Source organism: Maniola hyperantus, chromosome 11 (genome assembly GCF_902806685.2).
Source record: "Maniola hyperantus chromosome 11, iAphHyp1.2, whole genome shotgun sequence".
Lineage (NCBI taxonomy): Eukaryota > Metazoa > Arthropoda > Insecta > Lepidoptera > Nymphalidae > Maniola > Maniola hyperantus.
In genome coordinates this window covers 4,751,378-4,774,833 of record NC_048546.1, presented here as the reverse complement: position 1 = coordinate 4,774,833, position 23,456 = coordinate 4,751,378, and the positions used below count along the sequence as shown (strand labels likewise).

General features: G+C 36.1%; 1 protein-coding gene across 2 annotated transcripts in view; it reads left to right on the top strand.

Moving 5' to 3' along the window:
* Positions 1–23,456, top strand: part of Kdm3 (Lysine demethylase 3) — a 219,591-nt gene that overhangs the window by 91,072 nt on the left and 105,063 nt on the right. For both annotated transcript variants that reach the window (XM_034973370.2, XM_034973369.2), the window contains exon 7: positions 14,318–14,429. In XM_034973370.2, the coding sequence (XP_034829261.1) occupies positions 14,318–14,429 (112 nt within the window). The remainder of the gene's footprint in view (positions 1–14,317; positions 14,430–23,456) is intronic.

Here is a 23,456-nt window from a genome sequence, read left to right as displayed (position 1 = left end):
CAACGTAGCAAACGATGCTATGCAGCAACTTTACAATGAATAAATGTACTATTGACAATACCCAAGTGCAATGCAGTGTGCTTAAAGCTTTTGTATTATAACATTAAAACTTTAAAGTACAGTTCATTCCTTTAACAAATCACTTAACTGACTTTTTTAAAAATCTGTTCCAAAGTTGCTCGTAATAATATCTATGTAATTTGTTAGTAAGTAAAAGTCGGGTAATTCTTTTAAACATACAAGTTGATATTACTTTTCAAAATGGAAACATTTTCGAAAGTTGTATAGAATATTGAAGGCTCGTTTCTCCTTAATCGTGTCGCTTCACAAAGATTAATTACTCATTTCCCCTTCCTTTGATAGATAGTCTCATATTATAAGACGTTAATAAAAAATATTTGGTACGAATCCAAATTTACTGCCGTGTAATTCATGGGAAGTGGTGTCATTTGCTTCACTTTTTATTACTGTTTAATGAGACTGTTCAGTTTTCACTTTTGACGTAATAGGTACCTACAATACGCGGCCAAAAGTGATAAACATCGATCTTTAGGAGATAGCATATTTGTAGAGCACTGTCTCGGTCGTTGAGACTGACAAAACGTAATGTGGGTATGAGTGACAGAGACAACGCTCTACAAACCTGAAATGTCATTCTAAAGGCCGATGTTCATCACTTTCGGCCGCGTACTGTACCATGTATTTATTCATAATTCACTGATCTGATGGTAGCCCATTTAACATTACCCGCAATCCAAATTCTTTCACTTACATTCTACATTCATTCATACATCATGTACATTCGATCGAGCAATATGTAATTCATTTGTGAATGCTGGACTAATAACGGCTTCAATATGTAATTTTTGGTTCCAATTCAATCCAATTCATCAGCCTGTTTGCGTCCACTGCTGGACATAGGCCTTTCCAAGAGCACGCCACCAAACACGGTCCTCAGCCTTCCTCATCCACCCGCTCCCCACCACCCTTCTTCAGGTCATCGCTCCAGCGGGCTGGAGGTCGTCCCTCACTGCGCTTACCGGTACGCGGTCTCCACTCCAGAACACGTCTGCCCCATCGGCCGTCGGTTCTGCGACAGACATGACCTGCCCATTGCCACTTCAGCTTGCTAATCCTTTGAGCTATGTCGGTCACTTTTGTTCTTCTGCGAATTTCCTGGTTCCGGATTTTATCCCTGAGAGTGATACCCAACATAGCTCGCTCCATAGCACGCTGAGCAACTTTTAATTTTTGGTTACTTTCTTTTATTCTAGTGTAGAGACATCTTCATGAGATCACATTCTTCATCACATTCATGTATGTATCTACATTGTAGTCACACCTTTGTCTATATCATATACCTATTACTTACATTATTTTAAATATGTATCTATGAAATGTGGCCTTACATAAATAATGTTCAGAAAGTGGTCGTGTTGCAGATATTTGTTTCAAATGCAATTAAAGTTGAGATTTATGCGATATATGATTCAGAGCCCATGGTAGCACACAAACCGGTCCCACTAATCGGTAGCCAATGGCCATATTAAGGTTGTAATCTACTTAGAGAGGGCAGGCTAAGCTTGGGAGCGAACTAGGAATACCGGTTAGTAAGGTGAGGGGGGAGAGGAGGGCGGTCGGACGAGTCGTGTTGCACTCTTGCCCTCCGGCGTTATACTAGATTGAGATAAACGTACAGGGAACATGGTTTGAACATAGCGCGGTACATACATATACAGCCCGGGGCGAGGTGGTGTATGTACATATTTTAACATTTACATTTATGAATAGTAGAATTTATATAATACTAGCTTTTCCCGCGAATTCGTTCGCGTAATTTATAGTCTACAGCACTCGGGCATAATGTAGCTATCTATCAGTGAAATAATTTTCTGAATTGGATTATTAGTTTCGGAGATTACCTACCCCCTACATCAAAACTTACAAATTACCATTTAATATGTATTAGTGTAGACTAGCAGTGTGTCTTATGGGATTTCCCATCGGCAATCTCAGGAACCATCAGATTTCCCTCAAAGTTATTTATTTTACCCCCTTGTGAGATGAATTTCTATTCCACGTTTCAAAAACCTAATTCCCCTGACAAACTTTTGTCGCCCGTAGAGGATGAATTTTCAAAAATCTTTTTTTAGTGCTCATCTATGTTAAATATAAGGAATTCCTATGCAAATTCCAAGCATCAAGACCAAACACAGCACACCATGCATTGTCCGACAGTATCAGTAGACGAGTAGATATAGGTACTCGTGTGGTATCAGTGTTAAAAATATAGCGATTTTGTCGAAAGCAACAGACAATTCAACCAGGCATTTCTGAATTAGCATCAGGTGTAAGTGTTGTGATAAGTGGCTTTAGGTTATTTGCCACTCTACTTGCAAAGGTTGAGGTCGAAATAGGAAAATGTTGAATAAAAACTACCATAATAGTTTCAGGCTGCAAACTGAATCATCGTACATAACATAAGAAAAATCTTGGTTTGCAGTTAACGCGACGCGATCAATAAACAATGGAAGAAAAAGGTTGAACTTATATGATGGGAAAGTTTTTGTGGAAATTGTGCTCGATTACAGTTGATTCTACATTTACTAGAAATGTATGGGATTATTTCTTTATGCAGAGTCGTGCTAGCCCGGGTCGTTGAATCGTAATGACTTTCGGAAGTTTTTATGCAATTGTTATGCACGAGGGTCCTTTGTCGTGTCGCGGACTGGTTTTATGACTGACTGCTATTATGTCATCGTTATTTTCTACTTCCTGATTTAAATACATATTTGAAGTCAATAAACATAGATTTCACATTCATAATATGTTTCAATTGATTCCCACATACGTACCTATCTACTTTATGTTTCATCGTAGGAATGTTTCAACCAGTTTGAACATACGAGTACCTACTGACATTCTAGTAAATTGGTTTTTGTTGCAAAAAAACCTACGAACAAAAGTTAGTAAAACAGTAAACATCGAACAGATTAATTATTTTCTCCACATTTGCATTGCTTTGTTTAAACAAATATTTTTTTATTGAATTATTATAAGATATTACAATAAAACTTAACGATAGCCTTATCTAATTAATGTACAAATCATGCCCGCGTGGAATGATGCCAAGTGAAATACGATATACATTTTTTTATGTACAGTAGGCAGGCAATATTTTACATCGACCTTTAGAAAGAGATAGCGGTTTTGTAGAGCGTTGTCTCTATCATTGAGACTGACAAAACGTCACATAGGTATGAGAATCAGAGATAACGCTTTACGAAGCCGAAACCTCTTTCTAAAGGTCAATATTTCCTGCCGGCTACTGTACAATCAATCACAAGTTGTCAAATCAGTAACTTTTTATCAAACGTCAAAACGCACGCTTATACTATGCGAGCTTCTATGAAATACTGATATGGGACGTCACAATCATTTGACGTGCTTTTTTAGTTTAATCGCTTATTTAAAATGATTATTTATCAAATTATAACACATAAAACTAACAAAGGACGTGGATTTTACGTGTTTTGGAAGACGCTCTATTTAATAATTCCTGAAAAATTATTTATTTTTGATATAGTCAACATCCCTATTCCGAAAGTGTTATTTAAATAAATAATGAGAGTTCTTAGTGCTTAGTAACGAGCGTTGAATGTTTACTTCGCTCAGTGAGTAGGTACAGTTATTGTTGGGGTCAACCGGAGCGTGCGGTTATTATGTAACACATCAACTTGTAAGATAATCACTATGCATTATGTAATTTTTTACAGCTGCCTCGTTATCGGTGATGGTCGTTGATTTTGTGAACGGATACAATTATTATTATAATGTAATTAGCGATAAAACAGCGGTGTTTCCGATGTCTGATGTAGGTACCTATTTGAATATTAAATTCATTTGCCGCTTATGCCCGCGACTTCGTTCGCGTGGACTACACAAATTTCAAGCCCCTATTTTACCCTTTAGGGGTTGAATTATCATAAATTCTTTCTTAGCTGATGTCTACGTCATAATAGCCATCTGCATGCGAGCTGTGCGTTGATAGATAAGTCAGTCAGTCAGTCAGTCAGTTTACTTTTCCTTATCGTTATAAATCCCTCGTTACGCTTGGGATTTATCCCGGCGTCCGTGACGTTAGACGCTGTTACCCCGATGTTGAATAATCTACTATTTATTCTTAGTAATCTTCTTTATTCGTAGGAAAAGTAAGATTCAATTACCAATAAAACCATCACGTGAAACTAGCTAAGGTATATCTTTACCGGGGAGGGGTCCTTATCGAGAATAAATCACCTGGCGATATTCAATAGGCCGTTCACCCGCTATCGACTTCGTTTGAAAAGATTATTTATTTATGGTTGATCGTTTGAGTAATAATCGTTTGAGGTTGCGTGACATAATGAGGTTACTTTTTGCTACGGCTTAATGTTCTTCTTTGTCAATATATCTGTTTATATATCTTGATAAATTATCTTGTGAGCTGTTCTACCTATTTTATGTTTTGATTGATAAAAAATTTGATAAAAAATGAAATAGATATGTTGTGTATAGATTGTTCTTACCTATCTAGATAGAGTTTAGGGTCATTGTAGTTAATGTCTCGGGTGCTTTTTGACTGGCAAATGTTTTCACCTGCAGTTTCAACTTTCACCAAACAGTTCAGCGCTTAATTTGAAAAGTTACATTCAGGTTAACTGTCGCTTAGGATCATAACATTGAGAATTTAGTAAAATACTGAGAACATAATAGTGGCTATCTGAACTGCTGTACAAATGTCTTTCAACGTCTTTCTCACACTTAAGACCTATTTGCTCCAACTCGTTCCGGCACTAAGAGCCATACAGTTGTGCAAACTCGTAATGGCAGTTAGAATGCGAACGTTTCCTGTTTCTTCTATTTGCTCGTTCGAATAAAATGCTGAGTTGATTTTTCGAAAATATAAACTAGCTCTTTTATAAAACGTGAAACTCGATCTAGTTTCGCGTTATGACGTTTATCTTCAACAGTTTTATAACGATCGATTTTTTTTTTGAAACAAAGTAAACTGTAAAAGTAACTAATGAATAAACTACTGAAGTACTACTGAAAATATAAGTAGTAAGTAGACTTTGTAGAGGAAAATAGATAGAGCAAAGTTCAAATGTTACACGTGGCAAATAGTACAAAAATACATACTGGTAGGTAGGAGGTATGTACTGTTATTGGAAATGGGAAAAAGCTTATTTAAAGCTTTGTATTTGTTACGGCGCGGTTTGAATTTAGCTCCCTTAGGAGTTGAATTTTCAAAAATCCTTTCTTAGCAGATGCCTACGTCTTAATAGCTATCTGCATGCTAAATTTCAGCCCGATCCGTTAAGTATTTTGAGCTGTGCGTTGATAGATCAGTCAGTCAGTCAGTCACCTTTACCTTTTATATATTTAGATAGAACAGTTACAATCATGATATTTTATTTAATATTCTATGTTTATTGGCCATTAATTCTGGGAACCTTTTCTCAGAAAAACCCTTTTAACTTTTTAAGTGTTCATTTTTCTATGAAAATGAACAGAGGTCATTGAGATTTCATTCTTTACGGTATACACCTACGTACTTACTTTACTAAGTTATATATTTCGATTAGCACTTACTCCGTTTAGTTGTGTTATGAGTCGGAAACTTCTACACAAATTGGTCCTCATGTAGAATAATATTATCTATATCAGGTTGGTAATGTTGTTATTGGATTGTAGGTATCTCATGTTCAAGTTGAGGTAGATGTTAATTGAGTTTTGATGGATACGTGGGTTGTAACTCGTAACTCGTAAGCCAATACAACACATTTCGGAACAACAACATCGGAATAGTTAACAAGCCTAAGTTATTAACTTTGTGATTAGGTATGTTTCAATGTTGTTGAAATCTACGACAATTAAACACAAATCTTTAACAAGTTAGACTTATGGAATAAGACATATGTATATGTAAATATATTATTATGTATGAAAGTAGGCATTGAAGTAAAAATAATATAAATAGTTCATCATTTATTATTGTTTGAAAATGTAAAAATATTGAGAAGAGATTTCAGATTTGTTTTATTTTAAAAACGAACTAAGTACCTACATAATAATATTGTTTAATGACTGGTGTAAACAAGTTAAAGCATTATTAAGTATATCTCATTTACATATTATGGAAGGTCCGCTAATAACAGCCCACGGCCAACAGAACCTTCTCTGAACAAAAAGAAAGGTCAGAAAATACGAGTTTCGAAAATAATAAAGTATTCTCGAAATAAAACAAGACATGACCTTTTCAAAACACGTTTACTTTGGGTATTTTCCTTCTGTTATCATTTATCAATCAGATTTTTTGGTCGTTTACTTATTTCAATTACGTAACTAAGAACCGTTAAAATAATGGTCGTTTTATTGATAACTAAAGTGAGATTACTCTTAATTGCCGTAAACTGGAAAGTTTCATAACAACGGCGTAACTTTTTAATGTGGGTTTATAGAAAGCCTTGGTAGGCTAGTGATTAGCGCCATATTAACAGTCTGTCGTGCTATCTCTCTCGCCAGAGTGACCCACGATGCACATGAATAAAAACCGGCCAAGTGCGTCACGCACGAAGGGTTCCGTACCATCCATACTAATATTATAAATGCGAAAGTGTATCTGTCTGTCTGTCTGCTAGCCTTTCACAGCCCAACCGTTTAATAGATTTTGACGAAATTTGGTACAGAGATAGCTCGCACTCCGGGGAAGGACATATGCTACTTTTTATCCCGGAAAATCAAAGAGTTCCCACGGGATTTTCAAAAACCTAAATCCACGCGAACGAAGTCGCGGGCATCATATAGTTATCTATAAAAACGAGCAAAAAAATCACGTTTTTTGTATGGAAGCCCCCTTAAATATTTTTTTTATTCTGTTTTTTATTATTTGCTGCTATAGCGGCAACAGAAATACATCATAATATGTGAAAATTTCAACTTTCTAACTGTCACTGGTGACAGGCGGGCAGACAGACGGAATGTACTTATTAACAAGGTAATTTAACCCTAAAAATGACAATAAACGGACGACAGTAATTGTTATGTGCTACGTCCATAAAGCCTATATTTTATTTTCACTGTCGTTTTTCATCGTGGAGAATGGGATCGTTAATAATTTGATTTAGAGAAAGTTGATCCATATTAAGTGCCTAGTGTACTCAATTCCCAGTACCCAATAAAGTGGCTTACCAAAAAATTCAGTCGAAGTTCGAATTATGACTGTTCTACTGATTCTGAAAACGGATACTACCAGACAGCCTTGCATCCTACGAATCACAATATCTAGCATCATGCATCCAAACAAGTTGACAGATAAGCGCCAACTCTTGTTATAAACTTTTTTTACACAAAAGTACCACTAAAGAATTTACAGGATGATACCTACAATATTAAATCGTTTTACCGTTATATTATTGTTTTGATCGTCAAACATAATACTGTGCAGGTGAATCTTAGGCGATTACTGCCCACATAGGAGCTCAAGTATAGTATAAGTAAATAAAGATGAACTGTTATTCATATTTATTTTTTGTTCTTCATACATTCAGGTCTGTCGTAATCCCTCCTAAGTATGCTTAACGTAATTAATGTGTTTATTATTTACTTTTCCATTTAATTTCGGGCGTAGGATGCTTATGAGAATAATAAATAATTGTCTAACGGAATCTTGAAATGCGAATCGTAACTGTACCGTTTTCTAATCTTCGAAGTGAATGACTTTTGAATGATTTTTGTTATGCATCTGATCAAGTATCTCTACACCCACCTGCTATATTAGTATATCTCTGTTCTTTCTTTTGTTTAAAAAGGTCAATATAACCGTGATATAACTGTGAGTTTGCACTGACGAAACCTTTACATAAAAAAAACAAGGCAAAGGTTTTTTTTAATTATTATAGTGTTTTAATATATTTTTTGGAATTTGGAACTGATTAAACATCTAATAGATTTATATATAAGTGCAGCAAGATTAAGGCGGAATGAAATATAATATAAATTATGAGACCTTGACAGAGCGACGTAGTTGCATACGCGACCAAGCTCTCTAAATAAAATTTAAAAACTCTTTTTTCTGGCAATATATGGAACCGGGATCACATTGTCATCAGATTGTCACATAAGTTGTTAGAATTATTATTTTCTACACCAATGCAAGTAAATTAATTGTTTGACAGTTCGCAGGTAAAAGTTATAGTCTAATTTGTTTATTTACCAACACGGTTAAAAGGTTTCCCAATATTAAAAAGTACCTATAGACCAATTTCCACTGTAGTACGAATATTATTATTTGTTAGATTAATCATTTCTCACTCGACGATAAAGGCTTAAAGAGGGTTGCCTTTAAGTCGGGGTGACTGACACACAAGGGTTATGGTGGTATTAAATGGATCGCTCGCTTTTATAGCGGCCTACGGTATGTCCATACATATTATAACACAGTACCTATATTATCAGAATTATTACTTCTGTTTTATAGCTTTGTATCAGATAGCTAATAATATTTGTGAATAAAAAGAGCTTCTTTGAATTTTCAAGAATTTGGAATAAGCGGATGTTATTTGTTAGTATTAAGAGCTCTTTCAAATACTTTACCTATCTTAAAATATGTCCTCTTTGGCTTCTTCAATAATTACTTTTATTACATCATTCGATACACATTCACATCATTAGTATAGAGTGTAGAAAACCAAGTTCGTATACTTAATACCAATACATTCCCGCTCAAACAAGTTTTAGATTTGTTAGTGTATAAAGAATCTTGTATTATGTAGGTAGGTATATCATGGTGAACTTAGCCTGATAATAGCTTTTTATTCAGACAAAAACACACGAGGTGTCAAGTCAAAGGGTTCAAGTATTTTATAATTTAGGGTTACCCGAGAGAAATTGTGGGCACCTGCAAATGAATAAATGCCCTGGAGGCAAAAGGTTCGTAACCTTTTGAGAGGAGAACGCGTGTCGGAATAGAGAAGGGTTGAATCTTAACAAAACTGATACTTCAGCTTCACCGTAGGTACTTATGTTGAATAGGACAGATGCTTATTAAAATAACAAAAATGAATAGTGGAACTTCTTTTTGTAACTTTGAATAGAAGTTCTTCTATAGATAATTAATTGTACCCAATATTCTCGTAATTATAATATATTATATCAGTGTTGCGATCGCCGATCATGTAGCAGCCGGTTACGTGGAGAAGATAGCCCCTAAAACTCGATATACATACAGAACAGATCTAATGACTCTATTGATGTTTTTGATTATGTATCCTTGAAATACTTAGATAGGTAGATACGCATAGATCTACAGTTTCTACAATTTCGAACACACATTTCCCTGCAAATCAACGAACCTGTAAAATACTTAATTACATCAAAATCCGATCCAAATGTCGTAACTTTGAAATAATCCATTCAGAGACAAACACATTACTTTTTTGTGTTTGTAAAAAACAAGGTTTTTGTAAAAGATTTAAAAAAAAAATCCTCAATCAAAATTAAGTATGTACTTTCAGACATCAAGATAATTAAAATTTTAATGAACTTAAAATAGTTCAACGTACCTATAAGTCAAGATTAGGTACATCTTCAAATCAACCAAATCTTCGTGGGTGCGTGGGCCCAAAAGGCACTTGAAAATGAACTACTGTCATTAATGACTTTCAGTTATTACAAACATTATTGTGTGCCTTTTTTATTTAATACCTGTTTAATACATAGAAATTGTTGCGAATCTACATTATTTTATATCTCTATATTATTGCTGTATTACTTGCACAAGTGCGCATAATATGTGCGGAATCTATTACCTGAAAAAATATCTTATCATTTTCATGATCATGTGATTCGACTTTTTTGAATGCTCGAATGTGCTTCCTTTTCTATTGCTGCCAGTTTTCATTTTCCACTTTTAAAGATTGTGCACTATTTTAGTGCGAAATGGCTAAATTATGTCTTAGGGTTTTTTTTAAATAATGATAGGGATTTCAGGTAATTTAGGGTAAAATCGATCTTTAGGTGTTGGTCACCCTGTTTTTCATATAAATAAATCCCCTGATGTATAAAAATGACAACGTCAGAATTCCACCGAATTAAAAATCAGTGTAGGTATAGGTGTGTTTGTATTTGAGGCGGTTTAGTTGTAAGTTGACGAGTTATGCTGTTGTTGCGGTTTTTGGGCAAGCAGCCACGGCTCACATCAGTCCCATTGCGTAGGTCAAGAAGAAGAAAGAAGACACGCTCGTCCGGCAAAATGCACTCACAACGTCACTATTAACTTTGGATGTCATACCTATAGGTATCAAGTGTAGGTGTATGTTTGTATGTGAGGAGGTTTAATTGTTGAGTTGACGAGTTATGCTGTTGCGGTTGTTGAGCAAATTTTAATTTTAATTTTATTAATTGTGTTATAATAGAAAAAAATTTGCATGCCAGAAATGGCCGATTACATTGATACTTACTTACCTTAAAAATTAACTACCATTGTAACATGTATTCTAGCAAAATAAAAAATTTATGATTAAACAGCCATGGCCCACTTCAGTCACATTGCGTAGGTCAGTCATACGACGTGCATACTTTCACTGCCACCCACTTTCACTTGCCTTTATTACACTATAAAAACCGGTCAATTGCGAGTTGAACTCGCACACGAAGGGTCCCGCACCATCGTACAAGATATAACACTATGTATTATGTATGTACTTATTAAATTTCAATTTGCGCGTCGGCTATCTTGAAATTCACCATCTTGGTTTTTTATTAATATATGTTTTTATAGGTAAATTACACACACTGTAAAAAATTCAACTCTACCTATTACGGTTCATGAGATACAGCCCGCTGACAGACAGACAGCGGAGGCTTACCAAAAGGTCCCGTTGGAAACCTTTCGGGTAGGTACAGCGCCCTAAAATTTTTAGGATTTTTAGGGTTTTGGATGAAATTTGGTAGCTGGGTATATCTTATAGCACAGGTATAGGAAAAAATCCGAAAACCGTGAATTTGTGGTTACATTATTTTTTTGTGATGTAACCACAAGATTTTCGGATTTTTCCCTTTACTTGTGCTGTAAGACATTGCTACCTGCCAAATTTCATGATTCTAGATCAACGGGAAGTACTTACCCCACAAGTTTTGATTCCCTGACGGTCTTGATAGACAAACAGACAACGAAGTGGTGCTATATATAAGAGTTCCTTTTTTCTCTAGAGATACGGAACCCTACAAATAATACCGTACAGCCGATCTATCATATTGCCCCTTGAAAGACTTGATTGATGACCATAAGTGGGGAGACCTTACCATGTATGTTGTACAGTTATCATATGTATTTCATGTTATACTGACAACCTTATAAATAGTCTGTGAAACATATTTCACGTGTTCCTTTTAAGGGAAATTTACATTATATCCGGTCTGCTACTCTACAAACGCATGACAAACCCTAATTTAAATAAACAACTGTCTGTTTCATTGTTTTGTAAAAATAAATGCCTAACGTTCTGTATAAAACATGCCCCAATAACACGTCATTGTTATGCAAAAAGAAACAACATATTTTATTAATACATGATGCTAGGGACTTTGGCTGCATGGATTTAAGTTTTTAAAAATGCCGTAGGAATTCTTTGATTTTCCGGGACAAAAAGCAATCTAATTCAGTTACTCTGGTCTGGACTCCACAGAATCATTACGCTAGCGTGGTAGGCCGAGGTGACGTTGGCGTGATGAGTTAGATAAGTTTACAGTTACGTGGCCTGAAGAGGCACGAAATAGGGAATGGTGGAAGGATCGGAGGGAGGCCTTTGCCCAGACGTAGGACAGTGTATGCTGATTTAGATTAATTAAATATGAGTCACCAGGATGTATGTAAGCTATTTTTGTACCAAGTAGACGATGCCCACAACTTATGATATCTAGATTATGTGTATCAAACATCCCGTAGGAACTCTGATTTTCCAGGACCAAAATAGCCTATGTCCTCCCCCAAGAGCCAAGATACAAGTTATCACTTTACCACATTTCGTCCAAATCGGTTAAACGGAAAAGCTAGCAGGCAGACAGACAGAAAAACTTTTGCATTTATAATATGAGTATGGGTTTTCACTTATTTGACATCTTACGACTTCGCCACTGATATCCGCAAAACCTGTGTATAAATGAGTAATTAATGAATCATGTATTTGCATACAAAATTACACATTGTAGGTATAAGGCAAAGGCAGTCTGTATTATTTTTAAAATGTTCTTTCTGTTCCGTGGTTTTGTCCCATGTATGCTCAAACAGTAGGTACGGTATCCGTTGTTTGTCAATTTCCCGATGACGCAGCGCGCTGTCACGGCGTAATGTTCGCCGGTGCACATAAACAGTCCGACCCACCCCATCCTCCCCTCGAACACCACCCCCAGACCGCCGCATGCCCCATTTTTCACGATGCTTGGCATGGCGTGCCGTAACTCGTACCCTTAGCTCGTAACCCCCCTACATTTTCTTTCATGTTTTTAGAGCTTTTTGTTACGTCAACAGACGATCAGCTGTTCAGCAGACTATCCATGTTAACTTACGTCTTTCGACATCCGAATGTTTTTAACGATTGCCTCGTTTATTATGTACGTACGTTACATAAATTACTTCTTGATAATAAAGTTCTTGCATGAAGTAAGTAATTTTATTACTTATCGCTGTTTCAGGTTTGACGGTAAAAGCTAAATTTTATTTATTTTAGTTAATCACTTAGGTACTTTCCATATTTTGTACAAGCTGAGGCCCGCGACCTCGTCCGCGTGGAAGATAAACCAACAAACAAACACACACTTTCGCATTAAATTCATAATATGGCTAGTGATCTCAATTCTCAACCTACCTACATAGTATTTCACTACTAGCTTCCACAATGTTTTGGATTTTATATACAATATGATTATGAGCATGACATTTCAATTATGAAATTACACCAAGGGCTCAGAATCAATTAATAGAGCTTATCGTGTATCAATCAGCATTAGTGCAGTGCATTGATACATTCCGGCGAGTCAGCATAATAAGCGGGCGGCGGTGCGTTTGCTGAGTCGACGGATCAGAATTGAGCATTGAGTCGTGACTCAGCGAGATGAAGAACAGTGACTCAGCAGGGCTCGGACCCAGGAACCGTCAGGCGTAATAAGTGGATTACTCCTTCATCGGCAGCTGTTTTTCAAGTTACTGCTCCTTTAATATTTGCTTAGTATTTCCTTACTAACTTATGTTCGGTGTGAAAAAAAGCTGTAATAGCCTAGTAGTTATAACGTCCGCCTCCTAATCGGAGATCGGGGGTTCGATCCCGGGCACGCAGCTCTAACTTGGAGTTACATACGTTTTAAGTAATTAAATATCACTTGCTTTAACGGTGAAGGAAAACATCGAGTGGAAACCTTCTAGTCTGGAGTACTCCATAATATTCTCTCAGGTGTGTGCCAATCCGCACTTGACCGGCGTGGTAGACTGTGGCCCTTTTCACTGTGAGAGGAGAACCGTGCTCTGTAGTAAGCCGGCGATGGTTTAATCATGATGATGATAATGATTATGTTCGCGAATGTTTACATTGCGGCAAAGATGGAGCGCTGTTTTATTCACTTCATACCTACCTCTACTAGAGATTAGACGGTGACCTAAATTGGATTTTAATGAGACCGCAAAACGCTCTGGTAATCACAAGTGGGTAAATAATTAACATTTAAACTGAAGCGGCCGTCTCAAAACAAACAGGATCAAAATATTATTAAGTTATAATTATAGAGAAAATGTTTGCTAAAGAGACGCCTAAGCAACGTTGATATTACGTGCTGGTGAATTGATGTTGTTACTTTAGATTCTCTTCTAATACAATCTCACAATATCTTCTTGAAAGATACGATCATTGTTCATCCATACTGAATAGGTAGAGTCTGCCTCCATGAGACTAATATAGGATTTTTATCCTAGAAATAAACTGAAGGTCCCTACTAAGTTTTCAAACACTAAGGGTCTATATCACAATCTCCAGATAAACTTTATCTAACGGATAAATTTGACATTTTGACAGATGTCCTATACAAAAACTGTCATTAGGTCAAATTTATTCCTTAGATAACGTTTATCTGGAGGTTGTGAAACAGGCCCTAAATAAACAAAAAAATCTTTATACAAATATGTATAACATATATACCTATTGCTTAACTGTCTAATACTAGATAGCTAAGTAGGTAGGAGCTACAAAACAGCAATGTTTGATATTTATTGAATTTATTTTTACAGAGGGTGGAACGAGAAGCCACCAAGAGCCCAGCTACCACAAGCACGAGAAAGAAGACAGGGGTTAGAAGCAACGGGCAGATCACCACTGTAGAGCCGCCACCACAACCTGCAGGTAATTCCCTATTCATTTCAAACGACTGGTCTAGACTTTAAAATGATATACTTAAATAAAATAAAAAAGCTCTTTAATTCTGAACTTACTACAAAAACTGTCACGTATATATGTAGATGGCATTGAAGTTTGTACCGGCTCAAATCACAGTAAAGGGCATATTTTAAGAAAGTCCATTTTTTTACTAGAAATCAAATCCCGTTTTGGGTAAGATTTTGATTACGCAACGATAACGACTTATGATTTGATGGGTTGAAATAAGTATAATAATATAATAGTCAGTATAGCAAATGAAACTAATGCTGTGTTAGTAGTGAAATGTTAGTAACATAAATAGGGTTTCAAGATCTAGGCACGTTTGAAATCTAATATTAGCAGGAATATGTTAAGGCATTCTCAAATGGAATAGGAAACGGCAATGCGGCTTAGAGGATCCAAGGCTTTCAAGTGCACTAACTACGTCTGTGATCCTAGATTGGACCCATTCAATTTGATGGTCAAACGGTAGAAAGAGCTTAACACTGTCTTCAGTACTCTAGTATGTAGTGTAGGTACAGTGTATACTTGACGCCTAGTAGGAAATGAGAAACCCTATATCTGAAAATGTTTACAACTGTTTTCTTCTTTTATTTTTTGTTATTAATACTATAGACTGAACTTTTTAATAAATTACATTTGATTCCGAAGATAACAACGATAAGTTTTATTAAAAGAGAACAATGTGCGTGTTTATAATTTGTATTCAAACTTTCAGGCAGTGCATATCGACGAGTCTCGATGTATCTATTTACATAACTGTTAGTTATTTGCATAAATCAACGAGAGATAACTACCAATAAATAAAGCGTTTAACCTCATATTTTACAATGATATCAGAACAATGAGCATTCCGTTGTTCGTGTGGGAGAACAATAAATCTGCACTGTCGTCCCCCATACTTTCTCTAATGTTCGCGCTTTGGTGATTGCACCGAAGATGAATAGAGGCCATTTGCAATCGACGGCAATGCTGTCTAATAAATATCTCATTAACTGTGAATTTAGTACCGTTTAATGGTATCTATTGTACTAGATATAATTAATGGGGCCGTAATGGTGACTGCTAGGATGCGTGAATTATAAAGTGTTTTCAATTTCGAATACCGTAGATTTCTAGAAATATCTATTGGAATAAAATAACTAAATTAATCTTATGTATCCTAAGAACTTCTCAGGTCTGAAATAGATTTGATAGAGAGCTACAAATACCACAAAATTATCATAATGATTAGTTTTATAAAAAGGTAACTAGAAGTAGTCAACGTACAGCAGTGACAAGCGGGAAATTGAAAATTCTGCAGCCAAACCACTACTCTGTGTGATGTGTCCGCAAATAAAACTGATAAAAGCGCTTTCATTTCGAGATTTCTGTTCGTGACAGACGACAGTTGGGACGCACGATGTGTAGAAAGGGGGTGAAATGGATTTGCGTGATGTAATAGAAGGTTATTTACGCAGTTATGATAAAAAAGATGATTAATTTACGGTTGTTGAAGAATGTCGCACAAAAACGCACGCCTACGCTCTACAGCCAACCAATAAAGCTGAATAATTGAAATAGAAAATTTAGAAATGGTAGTTATTTATAAAAAAAATACAAGGTATCGACCTCAATAAGCAAAGTCGACGTACCAACGGTGACAATTGCGAAATTGAAAATTCTCCACGCCAAACCACCGCTGTGCCCGCAAATAAAGCTGATAAAAAGCGCTTTCATTTCGCGATGGCTGTCCGTGACAGGCGTGACGTCACTAAATTGGAACGATTTATTTCTGTCATGTAAATTAAGGTGAATGGTATTTTGATTTGTATTTGCATAAATAGCGCCATATTTTTTCCGTCATCACTCATCATCACACTAGGAATTACATATTCCTAGTGTAATATTGGCAAGAAATATTGTACATTGGCTTTAAAATAAGATTCGGCATTGTAGAGCATTGTCTCTGTCACTCATACCTATGTGACGTTTTGTCGGTTTCAACGACAGAAACAACACTACGAAATCGCTATCTCTTTCCAAAGGTCGATGTACAATATTTCCCTGCCAGGTATTGTAATTATTTTTCTGTCTGTACAAACGCAGAGTTCCTTGAATTTTATAGTAACAATAAAGAATCTCGTCATATTAGCAAATTAGAGTAAACGAATCTAACTTGACTATACTAGCGACTATGTAGGCAGTGAGCGGCGAACTGCCATTCGCATTCGTTTGAAACTAGTTTGGTTACCTAGGCTTTTAGTTGGTTCTTTGTACTATTGTATTTCTTATTGTACTCCAATGCTCTCCAATAAAACTTTATCTTGCTCAGAATTATATTTCAAGTGTTCAGCTGTAAGAAGCGTTGTTTTACAAATATAGTTGGGTAATAAGTTTTAATTATTTTGTAATTTTTTTCACATATAAATAGCAAGCTAAATGTGCAGGCTAGACGGGTCACCTGATGTTAGATAAATGACTACCGCCGCTCATAAACATTTGCATTGCAGGCTGCAGCATTAGAGGAACTGCCAATGCGTTGTGCCGGTTTTTCAGAAATTTTTTAATCCGCCCCTTGAATAACCCAATGTTTAAATCCAGTGAGTTGCGTCATATCCTGGCAGAGTTCAGATATTTTTTTCGAAAAGTCTATCTTTTTTATTGCATTTCATCGTCCTATTCATTTAAATGTATATTAGTATTTTTATTTCTTTAAGCATTACATTTTAAAAGTCATATAATTCGATTAATATACTTCTTTTTGTTGAATATACTTAAAAGTTCCTCGTTCCTGAAGTTTCCAAATTCATACAACAACTGATACTGTATTCAGAGAGGAGTAAACTTTATATTACTTTGAAAGTTGTGAACGGTAGGTCCGGACTCTGGAGCAAATACTGGGATCGTTTCAACTTTCCGTGTTGTTCATCGAAGTTCAATCACTTTCGTTGGAAGCCGACCTGCCTGGTTGGAAACGGGTTTTGAATGTGAAACTAGTCTAGTCTAACTAGTCAAGTTGCCAAGGTTGGTCGGTCACTTTGACGACTATTCATTATTATTACTACAATAAGTTAAATTGCTTTGGTATTTCTATTCTATTTTCCTTTGTTTTAGAATTTAGATATTTTCAGTAAAGGTTGTTTGAAGGAGATCCTTTCCAGCGATTTTTAAAAGCGATTCTTATCTTTTATGTTCTGTTATATTGACATTTATATTGCTTTTAAATGTACATTTTACTTAATGATAAATTAGTGAAAATTTTATTGATATATCACATTGACGGTATTTTTGACTATTTTAGACTTGCGTTGTTAGTGCAGTTACAAAGACAATTGACTGCATCATGTTATCTCTTAACTAGAACTAATATCTGATTCTATAATATTTGTAGTAGAAATGCATATATTGTTTAAACTCACTTGAAATTCCTGATATTTCCGATACTGTTCTGATTCTGATACAACAACATTTTTTTTAGTATTAGGTAAAACTACCGTAATCAAAAGTCATTGATATGTACATACACCAAAGCTTAAATTACCTTAGTTATTGTACAGAATCGCACGTGAACGTTCTTGTAAAGTACAAAGCAGCGTGCAAGCGACAGCCCTTTGTGCTAGATAAACGGATAGGCGGAATTCGGATATTAGATCAGCTTCCGCGGCCGCCGGGCTTCAACAGGAGCAGCAGTTGCACTAAGCTTGTTTATCGAACAATTTGCTTTTAATTGCTTTCAACTGCTCTGAACTATTTATTTGAATCCTTGAACCACATGAGTTCTCATAGGTATACCTACAAGATATCGTTCGGAACAGTTAGTTACCAATTACCATTTTCCTACTAATTGGAACTTCGAACACGGATTTTTATCCGCTTACTGTATTGTAATTACATACCTAGAATTTTAACTGTATTCAAATTACTATAAACAAGCCGTCAATTTCAGCAACGAACATTGCGTAAACAGTTGCATAATTTACGTGTTCTTTTTTGCGTACATTCACAAAATTTTCTTATTTCTTACTCTCTCTGTTTTTAATGGACAATTACCAGAATTCAGTTGCCTATGTCGTCATGAGCTGTCGAATGGATCGATCATAAAAATAAATGGTCAATTAAGATTTTATTCCTTTTTAAATGTAATAAATTATTGCTTTACACCGTATAAAGCGTTTCAATGGAATAAAATGTCACGTTTACGCAAATTTCATGCTGTAATAAACTTGAGACTGGTTTAAGATAAAGATCTCGAACGAATCTTCTGCCCTTTGTTTTGGTTTTCAACCAACACGAATTAATGTATAAATAAATGTTGAATCACTAGTCACTACCGTGCGTGTTTATAGTTATGTTTAGGTATGCTATTGAGGCCAGCATTAACATAACTTAAGGTCAAATTTATTAAAATGTTGAAAAAACTTGTTTTGAAACTGTTATTTACTGCCGATAACTTATCTACTATAAATAACTGAAGAAGTAGTTGAATATTTTTGTAATCATTTGACCCTTTATAAATCTTTGTAATAGCATGTTTTGTTGATGCCATTAATAAAGTATCGTTTGTTGTACAGATAGTAATTCGTTATTTATGCGGGAAATAACGTTTTAATATTCAATCGCAGTAAATTAACACTAACCTATTATTTATGAATACTGCTAAAGGTTTGTGCTATAATATATTATAATAAATTAATTCCTTCTAAGTGGTTTCTTTTATGAATTCAGTTTGCTCTCTCTTCAGTGATTTAAATTGCCCTTGGTCAGAAGCCAAAAACCGTTACAAATCACAGTTCATTAGCTCTTTTTTTTGTGCAGCAAAATAGTAACCAAACACAGCATTATGTATTTAAAGAACACAAATTACAGAATTAATAGAGTTTTAATTTAGTGCATACATTTTTCCAACTTGAAAATCTCAAAAGTTTATTCTTGCATTTAAAAAATTGAGCCTTTGAAACTACGCATTTTAACAGTAAACTGGCAAACCACAGACGGATATGAGTTTATAGAACGTGTCTACAAAATTTCATTGTGAAATGTGTTTGATTGGTCAATATTCAAAAAAACAGACTACGTTTGTATCGAGAACGCTGGGGAGCGCACTAGGAAAACCTCTCTTATAGGTACACGAATGCGATAAACGCATTCATAGTTACATTTCGCCACAGGTAAAATATAGCGGCGGAAATGACATAAACTGCGATCCGACATACCTACGTAATAACGACTTAACAATGTAGGCAAAAGGCGTATATTACAGAGTGCATTGTATCTTTAATTTAGAAAATGCTGTTGTATCGCCCACGTTAACGAGGCAATCTGCATTCGGGTTGCTACGGTGAATTTTGCGTGCATGCCTGCCTCCTCGTTTGCATAACTTTACATACATGCCGTTATGCGCTGGCGTATCGCCTCTCAGCGTTTAATGTATACAGATAATATGTTAATAGCTTAGTTGCGCAACTATCGGGTCTAGGTAATCTTAGCTAAATGGAAATCTTAATAGCTTCCTATTAATGATGACTTCAGATGCTTGAGCACTTTAAAGTTAAATAATACCTGTCCGTTAATGTCTCAATGTTAATTTCTTGAATGATTTGTAGTATTGTGCAGTTTATATTTAACAGGCTTGGTGAGTTTTACACTGATTCTGTAATATTGTCGATAAATCAGTCAGCTTGGAGAATCGGAGACCAGTCCTTAATCTAAGTTTATTAGTAATTCCATAGTGGTTATGTTATATCTATTAGGTATCTTGTTGATATTTGCTTTTTCATAATTTCTTAGTCCTCATTACGTTTCTTAAAGACAATTTTTTCTACTTTGGTGTTTTTTCTTTTAGATAGCTTCTTTTTTATTGCCTTGATTTAGACTTAACTTTTGTATCCTATACTTAATTATTATGTCAGCATAGATAGAACAAAGCTATTTATTTCAATGCTTCTTTATTATAAATCAGTTTTTCCGACTCGAAATTCTGTGTTAAACTACGTCAAAACCTGAAAATATTTTATTTTTAAACTGCAGAACTGTATTTTTGAATCGGATAGTTTCATTTCGCTCCAATTCAGAGCAATACTCGGGGTCTAATGCGAGCGGACAGCTTCCATTTGAACATTAAAACCGCTTTCATACCGTTCCCACTGCCCTTGTGTCTGTATAAAAGTTACAATATTAAATTTGCATACCAAACCGGGCGAGGGAGTATCTCCCCGGGGTATAAACGGCAGGCTGGGGTGCGGGGGGCGGGGGTGACACCTCGGGCTCACGTTTTGTAGGGTGGGCTGTCGTGCAGGAATGCGTTCACCCCAATTTCAACCTGACTCTTAATGAGGCGAACTGAAGCTGAGACAGGTATTTTTTTAACATAATGTATTATTCTCAATTATTTATTGACAGAAAAATTAAGTTTTTAACGATAAATTATGTCGTAACTAGCTGATGCTCGCGACTTCGTACGCATGGATTTAAATCTTTAAAAATCCCGTGAGAACTCTTTGATTTTCCGGGATAAAAAGTAGCCACTCTCCAGGTCTTAAACTATACTCATGCAAATCACGTCGATCCGTTGCCCCGTTGCGAGGTGATTGAAGGACAACCAACAAACCTAACACCTATCAACAGAGAGACCGTATCAAACTATTACTAACATTGAATCTTCTATATTATATGTATAAAAGGAAAACGTGACTGACTGACTGACTGATCTATCAACGCACAGCTCAAACCACTGGATGGATCGGGCTGAAATTTGGCATGCAGATAGCTATCATGACGTAGAACGTCCGCTAAGAAAGGATTTTTAAAATTTCAATCCCTTAGGGGGTAAAATAGGGGGTTGAAATTTGTGTAGTCCACGCGGACGAAGTCGCCGGGATAAGCTAGTTAGCTGTACGTTAGTATACTACAAATTACAATATTCACAAATAGAAACGAATCTTGCTCTATGGAAAAAAGTGGAAATCTTGTTGATGATGCTTGCAAGTACGTATATTAAGAACGTTTTATTTCAATTGAATTTATGATTGAATTAATGTTCGTTACTTTTGTTTGGGTGCGCTGTGTGAATCGGAACGTGGCATGATTAAGTGCTCGGCGCTATGACAGGCGCGCATCCGGCCGGTGTTACGTGAAGGTCAGTGACACACGGCCAAGCGTGAGTCACTAATATGTGAAGAAAAGCGTGCGTGGCGTGGGGGCTTCGCGTCAAGCATGTGTGCAATTAATCGCATGATGTTTACTCGCGGAAAATACAGCACTTTAAACAGTACTACATATAGAGGCATAATAATTAATTGCATGTGGAAAAAAACTAGAAATACCTACAATATTGTTAGGATGCTGTACCCGATAGCCTCCGCTGTTCGTCTGTCAGCGGGCTGTACCTCATGAACCGTAATAGGTAGAGAGTTGAATTTTCACAGGGTGTATTCTTATTACCGCTAAAGAAACAAATTATAAAAAACCAAGATAGTGAATTTTGACTTTGATCTTCTCAGACCTGGGCGCGTTTGGAACCCTCGTAGCTTTAGTTTTAAGTTTGCGTTATAATTATCACCACTATATCTTACAAATCTAACACTATACCAGACAATCAATAAGAGTAATTTATTACCTATTTTGAATAAATCATTTGACTTTGACTTTGACTTTGACTTTGACATGCAAATTGAAGAAAAATTAACAAGTATGGTACGGGACAGGTCTAGATGGCAATCGGGGAGGGAACGCCTGGCTTACCCGCACAGCCCCCGCGTTGATCCGGTGCGGGCGAGCGCGGGTGACGTGCGGGTGTGCGGGACGTCCCCCGCCTCATACCCCGAATGCAATCTCAACCTGTCGCGGATCGTCGTGCACTAATCGTGCAAAATGTCGCTAAAATACGACTGCAGTACGGAACCCTCGGTGCGCGAGTATGACCCGCACTTGGCCGGTTTTTTCTTTCAACAATCCTGCGACATGGCAATCTGCTTTACTGAAACAAATAATGAACCGTTTGGATTTCGATTGTTTGAACTCGGAACAAACTTCTGTGTGGGTCTTGACCTTGCAAATTGCCCCATACCGTTCACTTAAACCACGTTATCGGATCTTTATATTAATAACCATTTTATAAAAATGTGATATCCTCAAATTTTAGCATTATATTATTTAATCCTTGATCTGTGTCTCATCCATCGCCTGTGGAATTTCCCAGAGGAAACCCACCTATGCACTTATAAATTGATTTCTATCACGAAGATACGTGTTGAGATTTATTGCAAACGTTTCATCTGTAAGGTAGTACCTTGAGCTATCCTATCAAATTCGCCTTTGTGGATTTTCTGTTATTATCCATATTAATATTATAAATGCGAAAGTGCGTCTGCCTGTCTGTTTGTCTGTCTGCTAGCTTTTCACGGCTCAACCGTTCAACCGATTTTAACGAAATTTGGTACAGAGATAGCTTGCATTGCATCCCGGGAAAGGACATAGGCTATTTTTCATCTTGGAATATTGATGAGTTCCCACGGGATTTTTAAAAACCTAAATCCACGCGTACGAAGTCGCGGGCATCAGCTAGTCATAAATATGTAAGTAAACTTATGCCATTATTTTTATAGGTAATTAAAGTAATTGTAGTGAGTACGTGGTTATGTTATGTAGATACGCTTAACTGAAACTTAAGTATAAGCAAAGTTAAAGTGTGCTCTATAGATTTCAACCTGAGATTCCATGGCCCCAGGGTCTCCACGGCAAACGGAACAAAAATGTAACTCGCGATAAGAGAGGCATACTTGCGCCCCTTGCACTGCTGCGGCTTCACTGACTTTTCGGGTATAAGTAGGCATTTGCTCTCGTAGTCTTACCGGAACTAACGGATATTTCACGTTGTTCTGACCGTTCTGTTTGACTTTGGTGAGTTATACAGCCATCCTTCACTCCATTGTTTGATGTTGTTGAAGTAACATTTGCGGATTCTCGGAACCGACGTAATAGATAGTGTAAACTGTAAAGTAGCATTCTTTA